Source organism: Ammodytes marinus, assembly GCF_949987685.1.
Source record: "Ammodytes marinus genome assembly, chromosome: 4".
NCBI classification, from domain to species: Eukaryota; Metazoa; Chordata; class Actinopteri; order Uranoscopiformes; family Ammodytidae; genus Ammodytes; species Ammodytes marinus.
Window position 1 is genome coordinate 33,146,055 of NC_137233.1, and position 22,115 is coordinate 33,168,169.

Consider the following 22,115-nt stretch of genomic DNA (forward strand, 5'->3'; position numbering starts at 1 on the left):
ATAAAACTGTGAAAGAAAGACATTGGATATTGAGAGTTTTTGTTTTCTTAATTATGACAAATATGTGTGTGCTTTGTGACTTCTAATTTTGCTTACACCACTAGAGGGTATACATGACAATATAAACGTGATGGCATTTTACAGTATTTAGTCAAAAAGTATTTGTAACCCCATTTATAGTAGAGATTTTATTTTGAAGCTCCTACCGGAAGTCCTATCTTGCTGCTTGACCCTGCGCGCATATCTAATGCGCAGCACGTCATCTTCCGCCTTCTACGACAGAGAAGCCTATGCAGAGAAGGGCGCGAGATAGAAATCCAGGAGCGCGGACAACCCTTGCGCCCCGCTCCAGTTGCTCGACAGAGGCTACATGACCAGCCAACACAACAGCACAGAGCCTCCAGCACCACCGGCCGATTCATTGAGACCACAATCGCACGGAATATAACGCTATCCTACCGAATATATATATTCATATGACGTGCAACGTTATCAGGACAAGTGACCGTCTGACCGTAAACAACAAAAACAGAGGGAAATGTCTTGGTGGCCGCGCGGGTAAGTAAGAAGCTGATCTTTGTTATCTGAATTAACAGTAGCATTAGCAGGGGTCATTTTAACTCTTCTGACAATGCAGTGTTACAATATGAGTGGCGTTAAGTTTGCTATGGTAAAAAGTGTGTCTTTTGGCCTCATGTTGTAGTTTATGAGTGCTGTACTGACTCTTTGCTATGCCGCCCTTTTCTGAAGAATCACGAATAACAAGTTGCAGTATTAGAATTGAGCGCCAAATAACTATAAACACATAAATATGTCTCAAACTACTGAGTGACATGACATTGCCAAACAGTATTTTAATGACAGGGAGCTAGTTGTCGCTAAGTCCCTGTTAACACAGACACACCGTACATAGAACCCCTTTCACACAGCTGACTTACTTTTCCTCGCCACAGCCCAAGGGCGGGTCAGTGGCTGTTTTTTTCCGCTCGCTGTCAGCATTTTAATCAATACTTTTTGTTTCATAGTGAGGATGGAGAGGAGGCCATGCAACAAGACACTGATTCAGATGTGGCAGAGCTGAGAGACGGTGGGAAAGTCAAGGTGAAATGGACACAAGAGGAGGTAATTGCCTGGACTTGTCCCCCAAAGTGTTTCGCATGTTGTCTCTATGCGTTTCCCACACTGTCAAAGCAAACAGTGGTCCTGTTAGGAGAGGGGATCGTAAACATGCTTGTTTGTTTATGTTTGCAGGATGACAAGCTCAAGGCGCTGGTTCAAAAACTGGGAACAAATGACTGGAAATGTATTTCCAGCCACATACCAGTGAGTGAATAACTCCTCTGTTGTCTACAGTAAAGGCCTCTTGACTATTCTATTATAATAATAATAATAATAATAATAATAATCATTATTATTAATATTATTATTCTATTCTATTATGTTAACACAAACCTCTTTTCAGTGCGTTGAACCTTCTTCTGCTTGTTTTTACTTTGCTTAGAGTCACACTGAGCACCAGTGTCTGCACCGTTGGTTTAAGGTCTTGGATCCAGAATTGGTTAAAGGTCCTTGGACCAAAGAGGAGGATGAGAAGGTAGGTGACTCACTAAGAACTAGGGCTGGCTATTGTTTCAAATCAATTCTATTAAAACAGATACCTTTTGTGAGGGAATTTTGGGTTTTTAGTTGTAATATTAATGGGAAAGATTGAGAGGTCATATATGCCTATCTTGTGTGTCTGTCTCTCAGACTCTAGGTCAGCCTTGGAGCCTGTTAGGAGACACTTAGGTCAGTTGTATAGATAAAGTCTCATCTCCTAAGACTCCAGAATGTTATGGTTCACTGTGTTCAGCTCTGAACCAAAACATTGGTACGCTTGGTGCCCGAGCCGGGGAGGTGATAGAGATAGCTCGAGGTTAAAACACAGCTCTAAGAATGAGTTTGTCAGAATTGAAGTGCAAGTCACGAGAGTTGCAGTCCGGTTCTCCTTGGCCAAGTCTGTAATATATATCGCTTCATAATTCATCCAAGTCTCCTGAAATATTCTTCCACCTGAGTTGACCTCCAACCTTAAACAGAACTTCCATCACACCTTTGACCTGGATACTGGTTCCTGAACAATATGTTTTTCAATAGCAATTTTGCTAAATCTGTTTTAACAAGATGAAGTTACACATTATGGTAAAAGTTTATTTTTTTATATTTTATATTATTTTAGCCCTTTGGCATTTTAAAATATCAATTACAATAAATAACACTTAAAAAAAACCTTAAATCGAGCTAACTGCGTTCATATTACCACAACGCCCGATCTCCTGATCCACTGCAGCTTCTAAAAAAATATACAAGGAAAAAGGGAACGAGATGTAAACGATACATCGAACACAGTGATATCCAGTATAATTCAGATTGTATCCTCCCCTTGTTCCCTCAGGTTATAGAGCTGGTGAATCTCTACGGCAACAAACAGTGGGCCACGGTGGCCAAGCATCTGAAGGGCCGTCTGGGGAAGCAGTGTAGAGAGCGCTGGCACAACCACCTCAACCCCAACGTCAAGAAGTCGTCCTGGACCGCAGAGGAGGACCTGGTCATCTACAAGGCCCACTGTCTGCTGGGAAACCGCTGGGCTGAGATCGCCAAGCTGCTCCCTGGAAGGTCAGTGCTCTGTCACTGCTATCTATGGTTCGGCTCACAGGTTGAGTTTCAAAGTCTAAATGTATGCTGTACCTTATTAGTTGTGTGTTAATTGTGTTTGTTTCTTCTTATTTGTATATAGCAAATGTTTCTATTGTATATCTTTGTAATTTTTTTTGTAACATCAACCTGCCTAATGGACTACAGATGGAAATCAGCCCCCGGGCTACAATCTGGCATTTTTACGTGTAATGCTTTACATGTTCATTAAAGCTGGGGTGGAGGATTTGGAGAGAAAATGGCAGTTGGGATAGAGATTTGAATCCAAATACCTCAACCGCTCCACTTGTTCTCTTTTGTCCCTCTCTGACACGCTCTACACCAGTGGTTCTCAATTATTTTCGCGCCCCCCCTAATTAGATATTAGATTATAAAATTAGCTGAGATAACTCAGGGTTCGACATAACCAATGGCCTGGGGCCAGTAAAATCATATGCAGGGCAAGTTGATTGGCCAGTCACTGTCCCGCCCGGGCCAGTAACGGCCAATCACAGTTCAGTATCTTTTTGTAGACTACATCATGGTTCATTGAAATGCGCGTTGAGAGTCTTAATGAAAGCAGTGTTTATCAATATAATAAACATAATGTATTTTTGAATGAAAGGCCAGTGGAAAACCGATGCGTGGGCGTTTTGACAGGCGGAGCAACAAGCGGGCGCACTCTCGCTCCGTTGGCAGAGCTGCCTACCGTCCGCCTGCGAGTCGACAAATCAATCGACTTACTTTGCCCCCTTTCTTTCTTCCCACAGCAGAGGTTGAGGTGCAGAAAATGAAGTGATAACTGCGCTTTTACTTTAGCTGCCGCCGTAATGTTACAGTATTTGCATCAAAGCCCCAATGGTAATACAAATGAGAGGCTTTATTTAAACGCTGTGAATGCGTCTCCGGTGATTGTGTCGGTTGTAGACAGAAACGAACGGAGGGACTCTGATCACTGGACAGTTCCTATAGTCGCGCAGTTTGTCTGCCGACATGGCTGTGTTTTCATGATCTACAATCAGATCGCGGAAGTCTTTCCCAGTGAAACCGCTAACGGGGAGAATATCCCCGGTTATTATTTTAGCCACAATTTTTTTTATTTTATTAACCTTTATTTTTCCAGGAATATACTCATTGAGATTCAAAATCTCTTTTTCAAGAGAGTCCTGGCCAAGAAGGCAGCATAAAAACATAAAAGTTTCACATTAAAAAACAAAATTTCACACTTAAAACAAGACACAAAACACAATAAAAAGTAAATAAAAATAAAATAAAAAGTCACAAAGCATCAATCTCATTGGCAGTAAGTCAGTGTTCAGTAACCGGGCATGTACAGTTTGCGGTTAAATAGTCCTTAATCCTGCTTTTGTAATTGTTCATGGTGATAAGGGATTCACGTTTAAGGTGTTCCTGTAGCTTACACCATGATGAGGGGGCAAAAGATTTAAAGGCACTTTCACCAAACGCAGTGCGAGTCCGAGGAACGTTATACATAATCAAACTGCTAGACCGAGTGATACGAGCACTGTTTTTAGGAACCATTAGAGAACACAAATAAGGAGGCAGATCGTACAAAATTGCCTTATAAAGGAACATATACCAGTGTTCCATCCTACGGGTGTATAAGGAAGACAGACCAACTTTCTCATACAATTTACAATGGTGCGTTCGGAATCCAGAGTTTGAGACAAACCGTATTGCTGCATGGTACACAGAATCTAGCAATTTCAGAGATGATGAGTTTGCGTGCATATATAAAATATCACCGTAATCAATAACAGATAAAAAAATGGCTTGGACAATTTTCTTCCTGGCACAAAAAGAAAAACAACATTTATTTCTGTACAAGAAACCCAGTTTCATTCTTAGCTTTTTTAGTTTCACAAACTCCGCAGTTCTTCTAGCGGGGGCTCACTCACTGGCGAGATCTCACTGTGAAATGCTGCTTTGCTCGGACGAAGGCATTGTGTGTTTCTAAGGTGATTTAACATCATCATAGCCTTAGACGAGCGTTTAACATTATGCTGCATATTTTGCACTGCATTGTTTTTTATCAATAGTTTGAAAAAATGGTCCCACACCGGACTCTTATGTGAAGCTGACACTTCATGGAGAAGTGACACTCCTGCAGCGCGCTCACGACCAGACGTGAACTCGCATACACGGTGAAATCAAGCCCCAACCTCAGTGATTTTTACCAGCATCCTATAAGGAAGTGACCACAACTGTAGTAACCGGAAGTACCACTGGGGGGTGGTGCCAAGACCGAGCAGTTTTTCTTTAACTCACTTGTTAGACAGGCTGTTTTTAAAGTCTTATTAAACCTATTTACAGCCTGGGCCACGAAACCATTTTAGTCTTTATGTTTAGGTCATATCTCCATGACAACAGTGAGGGGGGTGAATTTTTTTTGGACCACGCTAGTTTTTATTCTTTTGGAGATTAAAATGTATTGGCGCGATCTCTTGAGTGACAGCTCTCCGCACGTTGTCCCTCACTTTGCCTCGGAGGTATACGTCAGCGATCTCCCTCCCCCTCACAAAATGGCGACGCGCACAAACCAGGATTATTGGATGCCGTGTGAATAACTGAGGTCAGCCCGGATGCTACATCCATATTATTTACTATCTATAAGTGAAATGAGCAATATCAATATTCCATATCATTAACTAAAAGAAAAATAACCAAATCTATGTGCAGGGCCAGTGAAAATGTACATGGGGCCAGTAAAACTCGGATCCACTGGCCCGGCGGGCCAGTAGGAAAAAAAAGTTATGTTGAACCCTGTAACTTCTGCAGCAACTTAAAAAAAAATCGAAGTTCAGTTTATTAGCTCAATTTGTAACATTTAAACAAGACTACTCAGTCTGTGTGAATCTCAGGAGAAACGAGAGAAAATGATTCACTGAGGTTTGCATTTCATTCAAAACATTTTTAAACTGTAAACATAGTTAAGGTGGTGTTTTTTTATTATTATAGGCCAATATGCCTTCTGTGATGCGATAACCTATAATTCATTAATGTTATTATTAGTCTACTTGCTTGATTTCTTTTTAAATAGCCTACAGAGACACATGTGGACATTTATTTACTGCAAATCGTGGCCTTTCGCGCAGTTATGACCATACACAAGCACACATCCCGCTGGCTAGCAAAAAAAAAACTCACATTTAAAGGTTCAGTAAGGGGAATGGTCAGTTTAGCTAACTTCCTGTCAGTGACTGCAGTTAGCAGTCCCCTCCCTCGTCCCCACGTCACCACATTAATGCACGAGTTATCTAGCATCATCTTCAAGCAGCGAGTTATCTAGCATTATCTCAGATCCATAAGTGTGATAAAACATGATGAAAACCATCAAAACAGACATTGGGAAGGATTTTTACCTGCTTCGCCATTGTAGGCGCATACACATTCACCCGTCTGTCGCTCTGCACGTGCACCGGCAGTGAGACGGGTGCCGGTTTGTAGCGTTCTCTCTTCTGATTGGTTATCAGTAGTGGGATCCCCGAAAAGTTTATTTGCCGATTACATGCAGAGCGAGTGACTGAGAGATCGGCTTTATGAAAGTGCACACTATATAAGTGATCACTGTATGAATAAAGAGCGATTTAACAATTATATTAACATAACTAAATCGCTTACTTCACCTTTTAAGAGCTGTAATGGTGAAACTGTGGTATTTTTGCTAAATAAATGTTACTATATTGTCAGAATATCATATGGGCCCATGCCTAGTGCCAACAACGTGTGTGTGTGTGTGTGTGTGTGTGTGTGTGTGTGTGTGTGTGTGTGTGTGTGTGTGTGTGTGTGTGTGTGTGTGTGTGTGTGTGTGTGTGTGTGTGTGTGTGTGTGTGTGTGTGTGTGTGTGTGTGTGTGTGTGTGTGTGTGTGTGTGTGTGTGTGTGTGTGTGTGTGTGTGTGTGTGTGTGTGTGTGTGTGTGTGTGTGTGTGTGTGTGTGTGTGTGTGTGTGTGTGTGTGTGTGTGAAAAAAAGCCGTTCCATCTCCAAAAGTTGTCCTATTTATTCACAGGACGGATAATGCGGTGAAGAACCACTGGAATTCTACCATCAAACGCAAGTTGGAGATGGGCTTCTATGCCGGCGAGGTCTTCGGTCCAAATGAACTGGAAGAGCTTTTGGCCCGTGTTAATAAAGACGCGCAGGTGGGCTGTCTTTCAAATGAAGTTATCTGCTAAAGGGGGACGCAGTACTGAACTGTTCAAAAAGTACTGATTTTATTTATTATTATTTTTACACAGACGTCTAGTTGCACTCGAGATGGTTCGGACAAAGAGCCGGAGCAGAATACACACCCTAAAGTAAGCGTCAAATCACGTCAATTTGAAAGAACAATTCATCATAATTGAATCTCAATTCGAATCCAGGGTGTTCTTTGAATGCTTTGATCTCTGTCAGCGCGTGTGTTATAAATACAATCCGCAGACAGAATATCTTTATTATACAGCAGTCATTGTGGGTTTATTTAATGTCCATATCGTCACATTTTTCTGCATTTTTAACCACCAGTTGCAGGGCACGCCAGTCTCTGTTAAAGAAGAACCCAGTGAAGATGGACCATGTAAGGGTGCGTCCTATCCAAAGGACAGCCCAAGCCCCAAGTCTGAAGCAGACACCACAGGGGACATGAGCGTCTCCAGCTGGGTGGTGGACAGCTCCGGCTTCCTCTCCCCCACTGGCCCGGCTCTGAAGGAAGTGCTGGACCTGGTGGATGGAGTAAGTAGTGTCTCTCCACTAACCAATGAATCAGGGATGCAAACAGCTCACTTTTTTGATGGCCAAATGGCTCACTTGTGTGATTCATGCAAATCCAAGGAGTTTTTGTTTTTGGAAGGGGGGGGAGAGGGTCAGAGACTAAAACAAAAAAAATACCAGTATATGTGATATGTTTGCACCAGGAACCCGAATGTTGTCTTTTCCCTCACTGAAAAATAGACATGTCCACCATAAATCGATGCAGAAAAAGCACAGATTGGAGTATAGAAATCCACCAGAATGCAGGAAATTAAGGGTGTATTCACACATGCCGTGTTTAGTTTGGTTGAAACGAACTCAGATGCACTTCTGCCTTCGGTGCGCATCTTTCAGACATGTGTGAATACAGCAATCGCACTCGGGTGCGGACCAAACAAACGCTCCGAGACCCAGCTGAAGAGGTGGTCTCGGTGCGTTTCCAAACGCACTCTGCTGCAGTTCGTTTGTGGTGTGAATTTGTTCGGACTCGATCCGACCCAAATGCAGGAGGCACTGTGCCTTTTCTTTCTTTTCTTTTTTAATAAATAGCCGTCAGCTTCACATTATGGGAAAGTGTTGTTGTCGCCATTGTTAGGAAGATTAGTTGTGGTTTGACCGGGAGCCTAGAACAATATAAATGCTGAATGTGTTCAGCGATCAGCGATCAGATGAAGGAGAGGGGCGTCTCTCGCACAGTGCCAACAGGTTCACGCTGCGCAAGAAGTGTGTGTTTTTATTTTGCTCCCCATGTACGGGATGTGTCAGTTTGGACCTGAACTGCGCCGACCCAGCTGATACACAGCTTAATCAGCTGAGTGTCAGCTTGAGCCTATTCTTCTCGCGTGACGCGCATCCAGCACCAAAAATACAGTAAAAATTATGTTTCACATCGTAGGCTACAAGCCACATAACGTGGCATTGACATAAGGCTACACATTATAACCATATGAAACAACAATAATTTGATGTTTTTCCTCTTTATTTATAGGTTAGATGTAGGCCCTTTTATTATTTTTAGCCCCATATTATATCAATGATATATATTTCGCAGTTTAAACTTCGTGCTTCCTGTTTCTCTCCACCCCAGAATGTCTGTCCAATGAATGAATGAGCTCAGATCACGTGTGGTTTTGCTTCGTAATGCTGGTTCACTTGCAAAAGGGGCAATATGAAAGTGGACCACACCAAACAAAAAAAATCAAAACTCTATTTGGTCTGGACCAAAGCAAGTGCACTAGCGGACTTTCCCAGTGTGAATACACCCTAAGTGTTTGACACTCAAAAATTCCAATTCCATACCACCCCCCTACTCACTTTTTTGACCCCTCACCTGTTTGCATCCCTGATGAATAGACTGACCCGCTGCATTAAAGGGATAGTTCAAGTATTTTTGAAGTGGAGTTGTATGAGGTACTTAGTATGCATAGTTAGTGCATTACCTTATGGAGATGGCGGTTCAGCGCATTCATTCGGGGAGACGTCGTTGAAGCAGAAGTCAGCAATATATACGGTAATTTTCGGACTATAAGCCGCGACTTTTCCCCCATTTTTCGACCCCGTTATTACACAGCACAGTATATGTTCTGTAGCTACTAGGGATAGGCGTTAGTAATCGAGTACTCCTCGTTTCAAATGAACTCGATTGGTGGTTTAAAATGTTATATACGTGTACAAAACGGATAAAATAAAGTTTATCAAAATTAAATATTTTGATGCAAGTGCAATAAACTGAGCGTTGTTTCAAACAGCAACTGCAAATAACTGCCACCTCCGTGCCACCGCAGCGCAGCCTGTGTTCTCCACAGCACCGCGGAGCTGAACATGGTCTCTCCTTTCTCCAGAACATTTTCAGGAATATAACTGTCCAATTATTTCAAAGCAGATGATAAAGTTACGTTTATAAAAAGGGGAGACGACACCTGTTACTCTCAGTTAGTAATGAGTAGACTCCAGGTGAGCATGCAAGGTGCTCTCCGCTTGGAAAGTAAAGAAGAAGCAAGGCTTACTTCAGACACATTCGCTCCGAGCCAACAACAGTTAAGAAGCCTTCAAAAGGGAATATGGGGATAAGATTCAAAAACCGACCGGTGTAACGTTCCGTTAATGAGGAATTAGTTGCGGTAATTATTCACGGACACGGAGTGAGCATATACCATATACAACTACTAAGTCTACTGCTTTGGTGAGTTATTTATATGTATTTAAATTGTAGGACAATCATTTGACTTAGGCTATTTTTTTTTGTTACAACTACAGCCCATTCTTTTTTTTCTCTTTTTTTCTCCCCACCGCAGACCTACTCGATCGGTTTAAATTGTGGCCCGTCTATTTAATTACTTTCAGTAAGCGCTTTATTGCGGTGAACCGTTGTTCTGCAGACAGATGCGTTGCGTTCTAAAAATAGAAAAAAAGTTTAACGAGGAATCGATTGATCCTCGAGGAATGCATGCGATCACTCGAGTAGCAAAAACACTACTCGTGTCCATCCCTAGTAGCTACTATTGCACTAAATGGTAACACTTGAATACGTTATGCAAATATGCAACTTGTTTGTTGAAATGTTAATAAATGGGAGCTTCCTCAAGCAGCCATCTCTTTCCCAACAATCCCCTCTGTGCACAAACTCTTACATATGGTAATTAAACATTATAACACCTGCGGCTTATAGTCCAGTGTGGCTTATAGTGCGGAAAATACGTTACTGTTGCATGGGGGCCAGCCAAAAAAAGTATAAATGCTTACCTAAAAGCTAAATATCCGTTAAACTGTATGCTAAATGTAGGTTTCTTTCATTCCTGATTGACAGAATGATAAGCCGCACTATACCGTCAGATGAAGTTTATTTTTGCACTTTTTCAAGCATAGTTCTGCCAAAACTCACAGAAAAAATGTATATATTTCTGAGATTTTGTTCCATAGTTTGAGACTCACTGTTGTAGACAATTATATCCAGTTAACAATTTAACAGACTCTTCTGCTTCAGGACTTGGAAGGCTGGTGTAACCTAGCAGCCTTTGACCTGCCCGAGGACAGCCCCAGCCCAGAGCGCCACCAGTTCCGTCTGGAAGGCAGCGCTTTGCAGGAGCTGAGCAAAGGCAGCAAGGGGGAACTCATCCCCATCTCCCCCGGAGGTGTCACCCCTCCCTCCATACTCAACCGCCGAAGCCGCAGACGCATCCACCTGTCCCCCGATGCCAACAACTCCATGACGCCCAAGAGCACGCCCGTCAAAATCTTGCCCTTTTCTCCGTCCCAGGTTAGTCCCTTTTTAATCCCTGTAAGAACTGAATTCAGGGTTCCAAACTGTCGTGAGAGTCTTGGAAAAGTTATGATATTTGTAAAAACAGTATTTCAGACTGGGAAATGGTTTGGAATAAGCTTAATGTTTTGATTAACACTCATTTTGGCTAGTGTTTTACTTTTGTTTTCAATCGCTTGAATATCTCCTCATGATCCGCTACGTCTCTCTCTCTCTCTCTCTCTCCGCTGTGTGTTAATCAACAGGCTAGGCTCTGTAAACTGGCATGTAAACAAAGGGGGCCCACCGTAGTTAGCCTCTTTATGGACAGGTAGCGGATCGTGAGGAGATATTCACTGATGTAGACAAACATGGGTTTTGACTCCACCTTTTAACAAGAACGCCTGGGAAGTGTGTGTTTTAATAACGTTTGGCTTTCAAACTACAAATATAACACATGGCTAAAGAGAAAAGTAGTAAGAGCCTCATTATTGAGTTTTACTATTGCCAAACAACAGGCCTACCCACTTTAATCTACTTAAATAAGGTTATGGAAATTGAGTTCAATGTCTTGGAAAATTCATTCCAATTGTAATTGCTCGTAATGTTAAGTGAGACAGTCCACTAACTAACTAACCGGTGTGGTTTCAGTTTCTCAACATGTGGACCAAGCAGGACTGTATGCTTGACCTGGAGAACCCGTCCCTCACGTCCACGCCGGTGTGCAGCCAGAAGGCCCTGGTGACCACGCCACTACAGCGCGACAAGACGCCACTCACTCAGAAGGAGAACTCAGCGTGAGTGCTCGCTAGCTAGTAATTAATGGCTTCCAGTATATTCATTATGTGCTTCCATTTTGGAAACCCACTTGTCCATTCTTACTTGGCAAATATGGACAGGTAAACCTAACAAACCTCGATTGGAATTGTTCACATTTGGTTCCATGGTCCCCCACGGTCATGAAATTCCTGGAAAAGTTATGAAATTTGGAAATGAAAGAAAAAAAAAATCGGGCCTAAAGAAATGGTTTGGAATTAACTGAATGTTTTTGAAATGTACACTAAATCTCGCTATTGTTTTAAATACAGTGCTGTGTGAAAGTTTGTGAACCCCTTGAACCTTTTGTAATTGTATTTATTTTTGTTTTTATCAATACCAGTATTTTTTTAAATGAAATAACAGATGTTTGTTTATCAATTCAACATTTTTCTTTTCCAGAAATTGTTAAAAGACATCAAACAAATGATTTGCCAACTGTTGTATGTGCAAAGGTTTGTGAACCCTGAGCTGCATTGCTTAAATCGAGCAAGGTAAACACAATCAGGTGGGCCAAACTGATTGATGAAATAGACCAATGTAATGAGAGATCTTTAGGGAAGAAATTGGGTGGCACTAGATAAAACAGAGATAAAACCAGGTCAGTTTAGGCTCACCAAAGTGAACCCATACAGGTCAGACATGCTAAAAGGGGAAAAAATCTCAGAGGATCTCAGGAATAGAGTTTTGATGTTGCACATTTGTCTGGGGACAGCTATACATTCATATAAAAAAAATTGAGCTCCATCGGTCCACCGTGAGGCAAATAATCTACAAATGGAGAGCTTTAAGAGTGACTGAACATCTGCCTAGAAGTGGACTTCCTTCAAAAATATCCTCAAGCGCCACAAGAAAAGTAATTTTTTTCAGGTAAAAGCCAACCCAGACATTACATCTGGAGATTTGCAGACCATTTACCACCACGTTCTTCACTTGGGAGAAGGTTCTCTTGGTGGTAGGCAGAGTTGCGTTCTTGCCCAAACATGGTGGTTTTGGTGACCAAATAGTTAAATTTTGGACTAATCTGTCCACAAAATAAGACTTCAGGTATCTCCAGGTGCTCTCTGGCAAAGTTGTGACAAGCAGTTTTGTTCTTTTTTGAGAGCAGAGGCTTCTTCAGCAACCCTCCCATGAAAGCCATTTTGACTGAGTTTTCTTCTTATTGTGGAACCATGCACATCTGTCCCAGATGCTGCAAGAGAGGTCTGCAAATCACTAGATATAGTTTGGGTTGGCTTTTAACTGAAAAATCACTTTTTTGTGGTACTTGTGGATATTTTTGAAGGAAGTCCACTTCTAGGCAGATGTTCAGTCACTCTTAAAGCTCTCCATTTGTAGATGATTTGCCTCACGGTGGACCGATGGAGCTCAAACTTTTTTTAAAAATAATTTATAGCTGTCCCCAGACAAATATTCCTGAGATCCTCAGAGATTTGTTTCCCTTTTAGCATGTCTGACCTGTATGGGTTCACTTTGGTGAGCCTAAACTGACCTGGTTTTATCTCTGTTTTATCTAGTGCCGCCCAATTTCTTACCTAAAGATCTCTCATTACATTGGTCCATTTCATCACTCAATTTGGCCCATCTGATTGTGTTTACCTGCTCGATTTAAGCAATGCAGCTTAGGGTTCACAAACTTTTGCACATACAACAGTTGTCAAATAATTTGTTTTATCTGTTTTAACAATTGATTTCTGGAAAAGAAAAATGTTGAATTGATAAACAAACATCTGTTATTTCATATAAAAAATACTGGTATTGATAAAAATGAATTAATAATGGTAAAAATAAATAAAATTCCAAAAGGTTCAAGGGGTTCACAAACTTTCACACAGCACTGTATGTTCATACATTAGAATTCTAAATGAAATGCCTAGGGTTTCTTTTTAATAATTCACTTCGTCTTTTGAACAACAAGTATAATGCATGGCTCAAGAGAGATGCATTAACAGACTCATTATTGAGCCATATGATATAATACACGCCAAAAAAAGGTTATGGAAATTGGGTCAAATGTCATGAAATTGTCATGGAAAAAGATTTAGAAAAACCATTGGTAAAGATGTGTGTGAACCCTGTTGTTTTCATGTAGATTCGTCACACCAAACCACAAGTCAGATCTGTGTGGGACCCCGCGGACTCCCACACCGTTCAAAAATGCCATGGAGAAGTATGGCCCTCTGCAGCCTCTGGTGAGTGTGACTGTCAGGGAGAAGCAGTCTGGGGCTGGTCCATCTCACTGTCAGGGAGAAGCAGTATGGGGCTGGTCCATCTGACTGTCAGGGAGAAGCAGTATGGGGCTGGTCCATCTCACTGTCAGGGAGAAGCAGTATGGGGCTGGTCCATCTCACTGTCAGGGAGAAGCAGTATGGGGCTATGGTAACCCTGCTCCCAGAGTAAAAGTCGGGAAGGAACGTCGTTCCTGCTCAGATTTTCAAAATCTATGAAATGTTTGTTATCGGTAGTCAAGGGAAATCTCACTGTACACTGTTTTTAAAGAACTCTAGTTTTTCTGAGCGAACCTGAACGCACCCCCCCCCCCCCCCCCAATCTGCACTGTGCATAAACTGCTGCTATTTTAGATTTTTAAAAAAAGAGGGGCTTGACAGGGCCCAAATGATCAACATGCCGGTTATGATACATTTCTGCTGAATTGGCCAGCCCTCTTAGTGGATTGAGTTTAAAGTCATCAACACTGCAGTAACAGCTGCTCCTCCTCTGCTGTGTTCCCTCAGCCTCAGACTCCAAACCTGGAAGACGACATAAACGAGGTCATCCTAAGAGACGGTGGGATCGACCTGGTCGTCGTACGCAACACCACGCCTGAGCACAGGCGCAAAACAATGGTAACTATGAGTCAGCTTTAATAGTTAAAGGTGGGCTAAGCCGTTTTGGAGAAAATCACTTATTGTCAAATCAGTGAATAACTCTAAACCCTCAATCGGAGCTGACTGGTATCACAACGGTGGTTATCAACTTCCATTTTGTTAGCCTCATAGCATAATTGCCTAAATCATATTAGCATTCAAGAACCTTGTTTCTCTTAATTAAACTTGAATGTAATGTCAATTTTTTCTGGCATTATCATTTGAAGCTATTTTATTTAGGCCTATTTATTTTATATAAACAGATGTCATTAGACAGGAGATTTTGAAACACAAAGAGAAGCTGTCTGAGTTCCACCAGACTGCTGTTCAGGTTGAGGAATCCGGCATTCTTACATGTTTGGTAGCTCAAATAAATATGATGTAAATTAAATCAGAGCGTCTTCCGTGTCTGGAATTGCATGTATTCTTGAGTCTATAAGGTAAAAATAATATAATAAGCTAAGATAACCGTGTTTGACTTGTGAAATGGGGGACTTGAAGAACATTTTGATTTTGTCTGTACTATATTAGGTAATTGTACTATATTAACTAGGTATAATTGCATTACTAAAAAGACTAAAATACAAATGTCATTGACTAAGACTAGACTTAAATGTCATCAGCTTTTGCTGACTAAGACTAGACGAAAATAGTCACAGATAATTCTGACTAAGGGAAGACTAAAATGCTCAAGACTTTTAGTCAACTGAAACTTGACTAGACTAAAAAGAGTTTAAACGTGACTAAGACTAATAAAAACTAAAATGACAATTTGACACAAAGACTGGACTAAAACTAAACTTAAAACAGGCCGCCAAAAACAACACTACTGTCCGCGTCCCCATGAAAGGGGGGTTTGGACGCGTTATTTGACTCTCCTTCCGCACAAAATGGACTAATGCCGCTTACTTCACTCATTCAAGAGGGAGTTTGTCAGTCTGAATTATCACAGAACAGCAGAAAACAGAGCTGAAAATAAAACTGTTGGAGCAAATAAGAGAGTGGAATTCTGTTAGAAAATAACTTCATTGATTCATTTATTTTACCGATTGTTCACTCGGTGCGTAACATGACATTATTAAGCAATTAAACTTCAAACTTGAATCAGCAGAATTAAACACTACACCATGTCATTGACTTAGACACTACATAGGCTGTAAATACTTTGCTATATTTAAACACTGTAGTCCCACTGAATAATGTCATCCTGTATGTCTGACACTGTCCTATAATGAATGGTAATTAATGTGGGAATCACTTTAGTTTTGGGACCACATCAAAATGAAAATAATTTTGAATTATTTGTGATAAATACTAGGGCTGTCAAATTAATGCGTTAATTTCAATTAATTAATCACAGAAAAATTAACGCAGATTAATCGCACTCCTATATTGCCCTTTGACCCGGTGCAAAAGAGGTGAGGCGAAAGCGGAGCTGCACCTGTAGCTTGCGGACACGACCCGCACGGGATTAAAGAGTAAAGAAAGAAGCAGGGGAAAGGGGCCGAGGGCTTTATGGATGTGTTATGGGCTGCTCCGGGCAAATAAGCATGAAGGTAGGAAGACGTCTTGTGTTATTCTCCGCAGGGTCTGTGCATTATTGATTTAGTGGGTGCCTAATTAACAATGTAGGTTCAAAACAGTAGGCCTATCTCTCAATCTTCCTCCGTTTCTCACTTTTCTTTGCTAGTTGCGATCGTCTCAACGGACACCCGCCCCCTCTCACTCTTCCTAGCATATGCCTGTCTTTTTTCCTCCTTTGTGTGTGTGTGTGCGTCATTTAGCCTGCTTGTTTTTTTTTCGGCACTAGTAGTTCCTAAATGTATTTAATGTAGAAGCCTGGCTGAGGGGAGGAGACAGAAGTTACGAGAAACGGAGAGACAGAGAGAGAAACGAACGGTAGCCTATAGGCCTACAGTTGTTTATAAACAGGCATAAAAGTGTCATATAAGTGTGCGATTAATTTAGATGAATTAATCACAGAGCCTGTAATTAATTAGATAATTTTTTTTAATCGCTTGACAGACCTAATAAATACACAATAAACTTATTAGCCTAAATATAAAGTCTGTGCTGTCTGTTTAATATTTTGGACAAATATGACTCTACTGTGCAGCAGCTTCAGTGAACCTGTGAGTCAGCTGTCACCTGTCACGTCCTAAACCTGACGCTACTTATTAAAAAAACACACACAGTGGACTAACTTTCTTTACTATCCAGTGTGTGTAAATGGCCAGGTCTTACAAACATGTTCAGTTAGAGGAAGAACAACGTTGTGAGTATCGCTGCATAGGCCTACAGTAGGCTTTTTTTATCATTTCTGCAACAATAACTAAATGCATGTGGCAAAAAACTGCAGAGCAATGTTACAGTTCACTCTGCTGTACATTCACGGCTTCGTTTCGTTCATTAACGTACTACGGATCAATACGTTTATTGGTTTAACGAGTTCCCTCAAATAGAATCTAGTCCTAGATCGCTCAGAAAATATTGTCAGGTCCACCAGATTTCCAAATTAGTAGTTTCCTTAAAGGGCAGTGCTTTGAGAGACAAATTTAAATCTCTGGACAAAAACTGGTCTGAGCAGGTTATGCTGGGCTTACACTACACGACTTTTCACGTGTTTGACAGTCACTGATACTCTTCCAATGTTTGACTGAAATCACAGGAGTCTTTCTGGAGTTGTGGCGCGCCCCCGTAATCTCAGTCGTTTGGTGTATGGTGGTCTTCCGACCCGATTTCACTCTTCTTCCCGTCTTGACGTTCCGACATTATCAAACAGGTTTGATATTATCGTTAGTCTTAGGGGGTTGGCTCAAGCGAAATGACGTAAACACTGTCACACTCTCTCCTGCACCAAACACGACGCAGGAGGAGCGGCATTAGTCGCGACCTGTGTCCGCCTGGTGAGGCACTTATTTCAGACACTTTTACCTAGCAGTCTCGGCTGGAGAACCAGGCTGACATGCGCAACCTAACACTTTACCGTCAAATACAGGGTTAGGAGTTAAAGTTATTGGGGGACGAGATCAGCAAATAAAGATGGTCAAATAACTACAGGAAGTCCCCCGCTCAGAATATTGAATTCACTTTTTTTTTTTTTTATAATCACAATCGCTTTTGCGGAAATAATATTAATCTCAAAATGAATCTAGTTGTAGTCTTGCAATATGAGACCCCCTGTCTTTTCAAAATCTCACTCTGTGACTGAAAACTAATGACTAGTTGTCTTCAGGTGTGAGTTGATTGTCTTTAGATGTAAGAGGGTTTCAGTCTTCAGTCTTTTCAAAGTCCTCTAGTGTAAGCCCAGCATTAGCCGTGCAGCCTCTGTTACCACGGTGATCTAGCCAGGTAAAAAGAATGCTACCTTTCGTGATACTGACAACTCTGGCTTTAGACTGAACAGACCTCGCTCAGCCGTGCTTGTAGTACACCCCTCAGATTTAGTTTCAGCGTTCAAACAGTATGGACAGGTAGTGGGTCGTGAGGAGATATTCACTGAATTTGACTAAAAGTAATTTTGTCAACAAACATTATCCAGAATCACTGTCTCCACCTTTTTATACTTAACACCTATTCAAATGAGTTATCCCGTGGTAAAGGTAGACCTTAACATGTCTACACATAAGTGCTAGATCATATAGGGCCAACAGGCTATGATGAGGACATGAAAAGACCCCATTCAAAATTACAATTCAAGGTACTAAAAATCAACATAACCTTTAAACTAACAGTATGACATGCAGTTCACTCAGTAGATGCTCCGAGTCATTTATTATAGTTTTTTACATAATGTTTCAATTTGTTTGTGGCCTGTAATTTATACCATTAACTTTCTCTTGCTTTGTTAAAAGAAAAGCATTTTTTTTTTTAAGTTTAATATTTCGGTGCGTTCATTGTTAAAGGTGCTGTAAGCGGAATGGTTCTTTTAGCTAACTTCCTGTCAGTTACTGCAGTTAGCAGTCCCCTCGCTCGTCCCTATGTCACCACATTAATGCACTGCAGTCTTCAAGCAGCGAGTTATCTAGCATCATCTCAGATCCAGAAGTGTGATAAAATATGATAAAACCCATCAAAACAGACATTGGGAAGGATTTTTACCTGCTCCGCCATTTTAGGCGCGTACAGATTCACCCATCTGTTGCTCTGGCGTGCACCGGCAGTGAGACCATGGAGTGTATATACTATATATGAGTGAGACGAGTGTCGGTTTTGTAGCGTTCTCTCTTCTGATTGGATAAAAATTTCGGGAGACTCCAACAAGTTTATTTGCCGATTACATGTAAAGCAGCTGACTGAGAAATCGGCTTTATGAAACGTGCACATTATGTAAGTGATCACTATATGAATAAATAGCAATTTTACACTTATATTAACTAAGTGAGTAGAGGTGACATTCTACCTCCATTATAAAACACAACCAGTTTGGCTTATTTGTTAAAACCACTACATATTCCATTCCAATTGCAAGTCTTCTCATGCATACTAGTGTATCTTATAGATTTAAAAAGGGTGAGTTAACTTTTGAAACGACAATACTTCAGAAAGACTACTGGGGGGACAAAACCCCTGAATTGGGATATTGTATTGAATAACAGAAGCTAGTATTGTTAGCCAGGGTTGGGCTTAGCCTGAATGCTACATGTACATGCTAATGCTTTAGCACAGTGTGTAAACCTTCTATGTTGTGCTTGTGATCAAGTACCTGTTGTAACTTGAGCATATGTCTGCTAGGCAATACTGTTGATTGTTTGTAGAAAGGATATCTAGTATAGTGTTTAAGACCTACTTCACCGGTGGGAATAGGAAGTTGTATTGAACTCTGAGATCCTATGTAGTATAAATGTTCATCCTAGCCTGAGAAAAGGCAGAAAGAGCGTTTTATGGTCTCACTGTCTAACCCTACATTTTACAGATGTGACATCACTTCTGTAAAAATGTAGGATTAGGATTAACAGGACAGCTGGGCCAAGGGAAGGCTGAGGGGAGAAAAGCCTCATTCATTATATGTTAATAGTGATTTTATAATGATAGAACGCTGGTTCCGTATGGTGAATGACCTTTTAAGTGTTGGGGTTAAGTGGTTTTCCTTCTCCAAACTGCTTCCCCGTTGACACATTCACACCTGGTGAGCTGTGCATTACAAAGACTTCCACTGTGGGTCGGCGGGGCTGCCACTGTCAGGCCTTTTGTTCATTCACTTCACCCGGCCACATATTTGTAGGCTCCCACTGCCACCGCCGTTCAAGAATGCTTCGAACCTCCATGTTTAACTTCCCAGCTAGATTCCAAACAAGAGAACAACATGCACACAGCTCAGTTTGGTCCTTCTTCCATTTTGGCCCGGATCCAGTGTTTTTTTTTGTTTTTTTTTTGCTTTAATTTTAGACAGAAATCTTTCTTAAAGGTTCAGTAAGCGGAATGGTTCTTTTAGCTAACTTCCTGTCAGTGACTGCAGTTAGCAGTCCCCTCGCGGCCTTCAAGCAGCGAGTTATCTAGCATCATCTCAGATCCATAAGTGTGATAAAAACATGATAAAAACCATCAAAACAGACATTGGGAAGGATTTTTACCTGCTCCGCCATTGTAGGCGCATAAATTCACCCATCTGTCGCTCTGGCGTGCACCGGCAGTGAGACCATGAGTGAGACGGGTGTCGGTTTGTAGCGTTCTCTCTTGTGATTGGATATTAATTTCGGGATCCCCTGAAAAGTTTATTAGCCGATTACATGCAAAGCAGCTGACTGAGAAATCGGCTTTATGAAACGTGCACATTATGAAAGTGATCACTGTTTGAATAAAGAGCGATTTAACACTTTTATTAACTTAAATAAACAGCTTACTTCACCTTTAATCATTGACTTTCTTGCTGAAGTTAATTATACATTTAATGTGTGTTTTTCCTCCCCTTCCAGCATCGGCCTCCTATGAAGAAAGTGCGTAAATCGTTGGCGTTAGATGTGATGGACTGCCAGGTGATGCCCATGTCCAAACGCAAATCATTCAAAGCCGAACACAAACACAGCATCAAGGTAAAACAACGGCAGTTCAGACACGTGTGATTAATCCTGTCCTACATGTGACATGTGTTCATTCTTTTTCTCTTCTTTTTCTAAACCACAGGAAGACCCTTTGATAGTTTCCCTCAACTCTTCGTCATTTTGCAGTAAGCGGCATGACAATATTTTGGATCAGGGCTTCCTTATGGGACCTAGTGACAGTGCCATATTTCCCAGCACAGTGCCCCCAATTCCAGTAAGTTTCACCCTTTCTAACCTTTTTAAAAACTTCTGTCTATGTTTGTGTGGATGTCCGGGTTATATGTCTTTTGATTTTTTTCTATTGTTGCTATGTTGCCTTCATGTTGGCCTACTGAATGCACTATGTACAGCACTTTGGTCAGTGCAAACTGTTATAAATGTGCTTTTATAAATACATTTTACTTACTTTACTTACTAAAAAGGCATAAACATCCCCATCAGTGGGAACGGGTATTTTAACCTAGCTTTTTCTCAGCTTGTCCTAATTCTACTGTGGCGTGTTTTTTTTTTCTTCTTCCCTCTCTTCAGATGTCAAAGGAATGGGAGACAGTGGTCTGTGGACAAACTAAAGACCAGCTCATCATGACAGAGAAAGCGAGGCGCTACCTTCGCTCGCTAAAACCCCACGCCACCAACCGGGCTCTGATTCTCTCCTGAGACCGTCACACACTCCTCTTAAACACCAGCATGTCAACCCAGTTAATCACAGTTCATTGTATCGTCCACTTAAAACATGTTTTGAAAACGCAATGAATGTAACATTTGAAAAGAAAAATCACGTGCTATGTATGTATTGCAATCACTGGAAAAAAAAGACATGGTTTTTACATTACATAATGTGTCTGTAATTTAACAGTTTTAAAAAAAAGTTGGAAAGAGTACAAAGACTCTGCATGAAGCTCCATATCAGACGTTCTGTATATAACTTGAAATATGGAGTAAATTCCGGTTGATCAGTAGTGCATTTAGAGATGAGGTATCCATGTTGAAAATGTTTAAGTCAACGTTGTCTTGTTGTAAGATCTGTTTAGCACGTGTGTAGATTTACAATCTCAACGTCATTCAAAGTGAGAAACTCATGTTAGAGGTGGCTTACTACTTATTTGTAACCAATATATGAATATATAATTGGATCTGTGTTAAGCAGTATCCAAGTAGTTGAGATGTAATGGAAGATATATACCAGCATTGATGGCAATGGTATTATGTTATTTGGCACTGTTTGTAAATATTTAATGTTGTATGCTTCTACATACAACATTTTGTTAAGAAATTTAAATAAAAAAGAACAAAATGTATCCAATACAACTTGTCGTTATGATTATGCAAAACGCAGCTTCATACTATATCTCATGTGAAGCTGTGGTTTAACTCTGCTCTAGGCTGTGTTCAGCTCAAATGATATGACAGGATTGTTAGTGATAGAGGTTTCACATTTCATATTCACAAATGGTGAAGGTTGTTTCCGGTTTGGATGCTCTATTAGCATGTTGTTTGAGTACTCGCTAAGAAAACACCTTCACATCGACAGTGATGTTTTGTCATTTCTTGGCCACCTGTAGCCAATTTGAGATTACAAATAGTAGGCCCAATTTAAACCTGTATCTGTAGCCTATTTATCGTGCGATTTTGCCTAATTACATGCATTTTGTTTTGTTCAAGTTGAAAGATAGCTTATTGGGATCAAACTTAACTTTTAATTTGTTCATTTCGGTTGTGACTATTTTCA

The 22,115-nt window shown here is 41.0% G+C and overlaps 1 protein-coding gene across 1 annotated transcript; it reads left to right on the top strand.

Annotated features, from left to right (window-relative positions):
- Window positions 1–350: 350 nt before the first annotated feature.
- mybl2b (v-myb avian myeloblastosis viral oncogene homolog-like 2b) lies at window positions 351–21,567 on the top strand. The gene is made up of 15 exons (XM_080025433.1): window positions 351–558; window positions 1,026–1,122; window positions 1,252–1,323; window positions 1,502–1,594; window positions 2,435–2,655; window positions 6,703–6,835; window positions 6,932–6,991; window positions 7,200–7,406; window positions 10,408–10,680; window positions 11,314–11,459; window positions 13,571–13,670; window positions 14,214–14,324; window positions 20,261–20,377; window positions 20,469–20,600; window positions 20,915–21,567. The coding sequence occupies exons 1-15, from the start codon at window positions 539–541 to the stop codon at window positions 21,041–21,043; spliced, it is 1,911 nt and encodes a 636-aa protein (XP_079881559.1). The 5' UTR covers window positions 351–538; the 3' UTR covers window positions 21,044–21,567.
- Window positions 21,568–22,115: the final 548 nt, after the last annotated feature.

Excerpts from the sequence above, each read along its gene's own strand:
- mybl2b (XM_080025433.1), top strand. The coding sequence starts at position 539 with ATGTCTTGGTGGCCGCGCGG. Across the intron at positions 6,992-7,199 it reads AGCAGAATACACACCCTAAA|TTGCAGGGCACGCCAGTCTC; the intron begins GTAAGCGTCAAA and ends TTTAACCACCAG. Across the intron at positions 13,671-14,213 it reads ATGGCCCTCTGCAGCCTCTG|CCTCAGACTCCAAACCTGGA; the intron begins GTGAGTGTGACT and ends GTGTTCCCTCAG.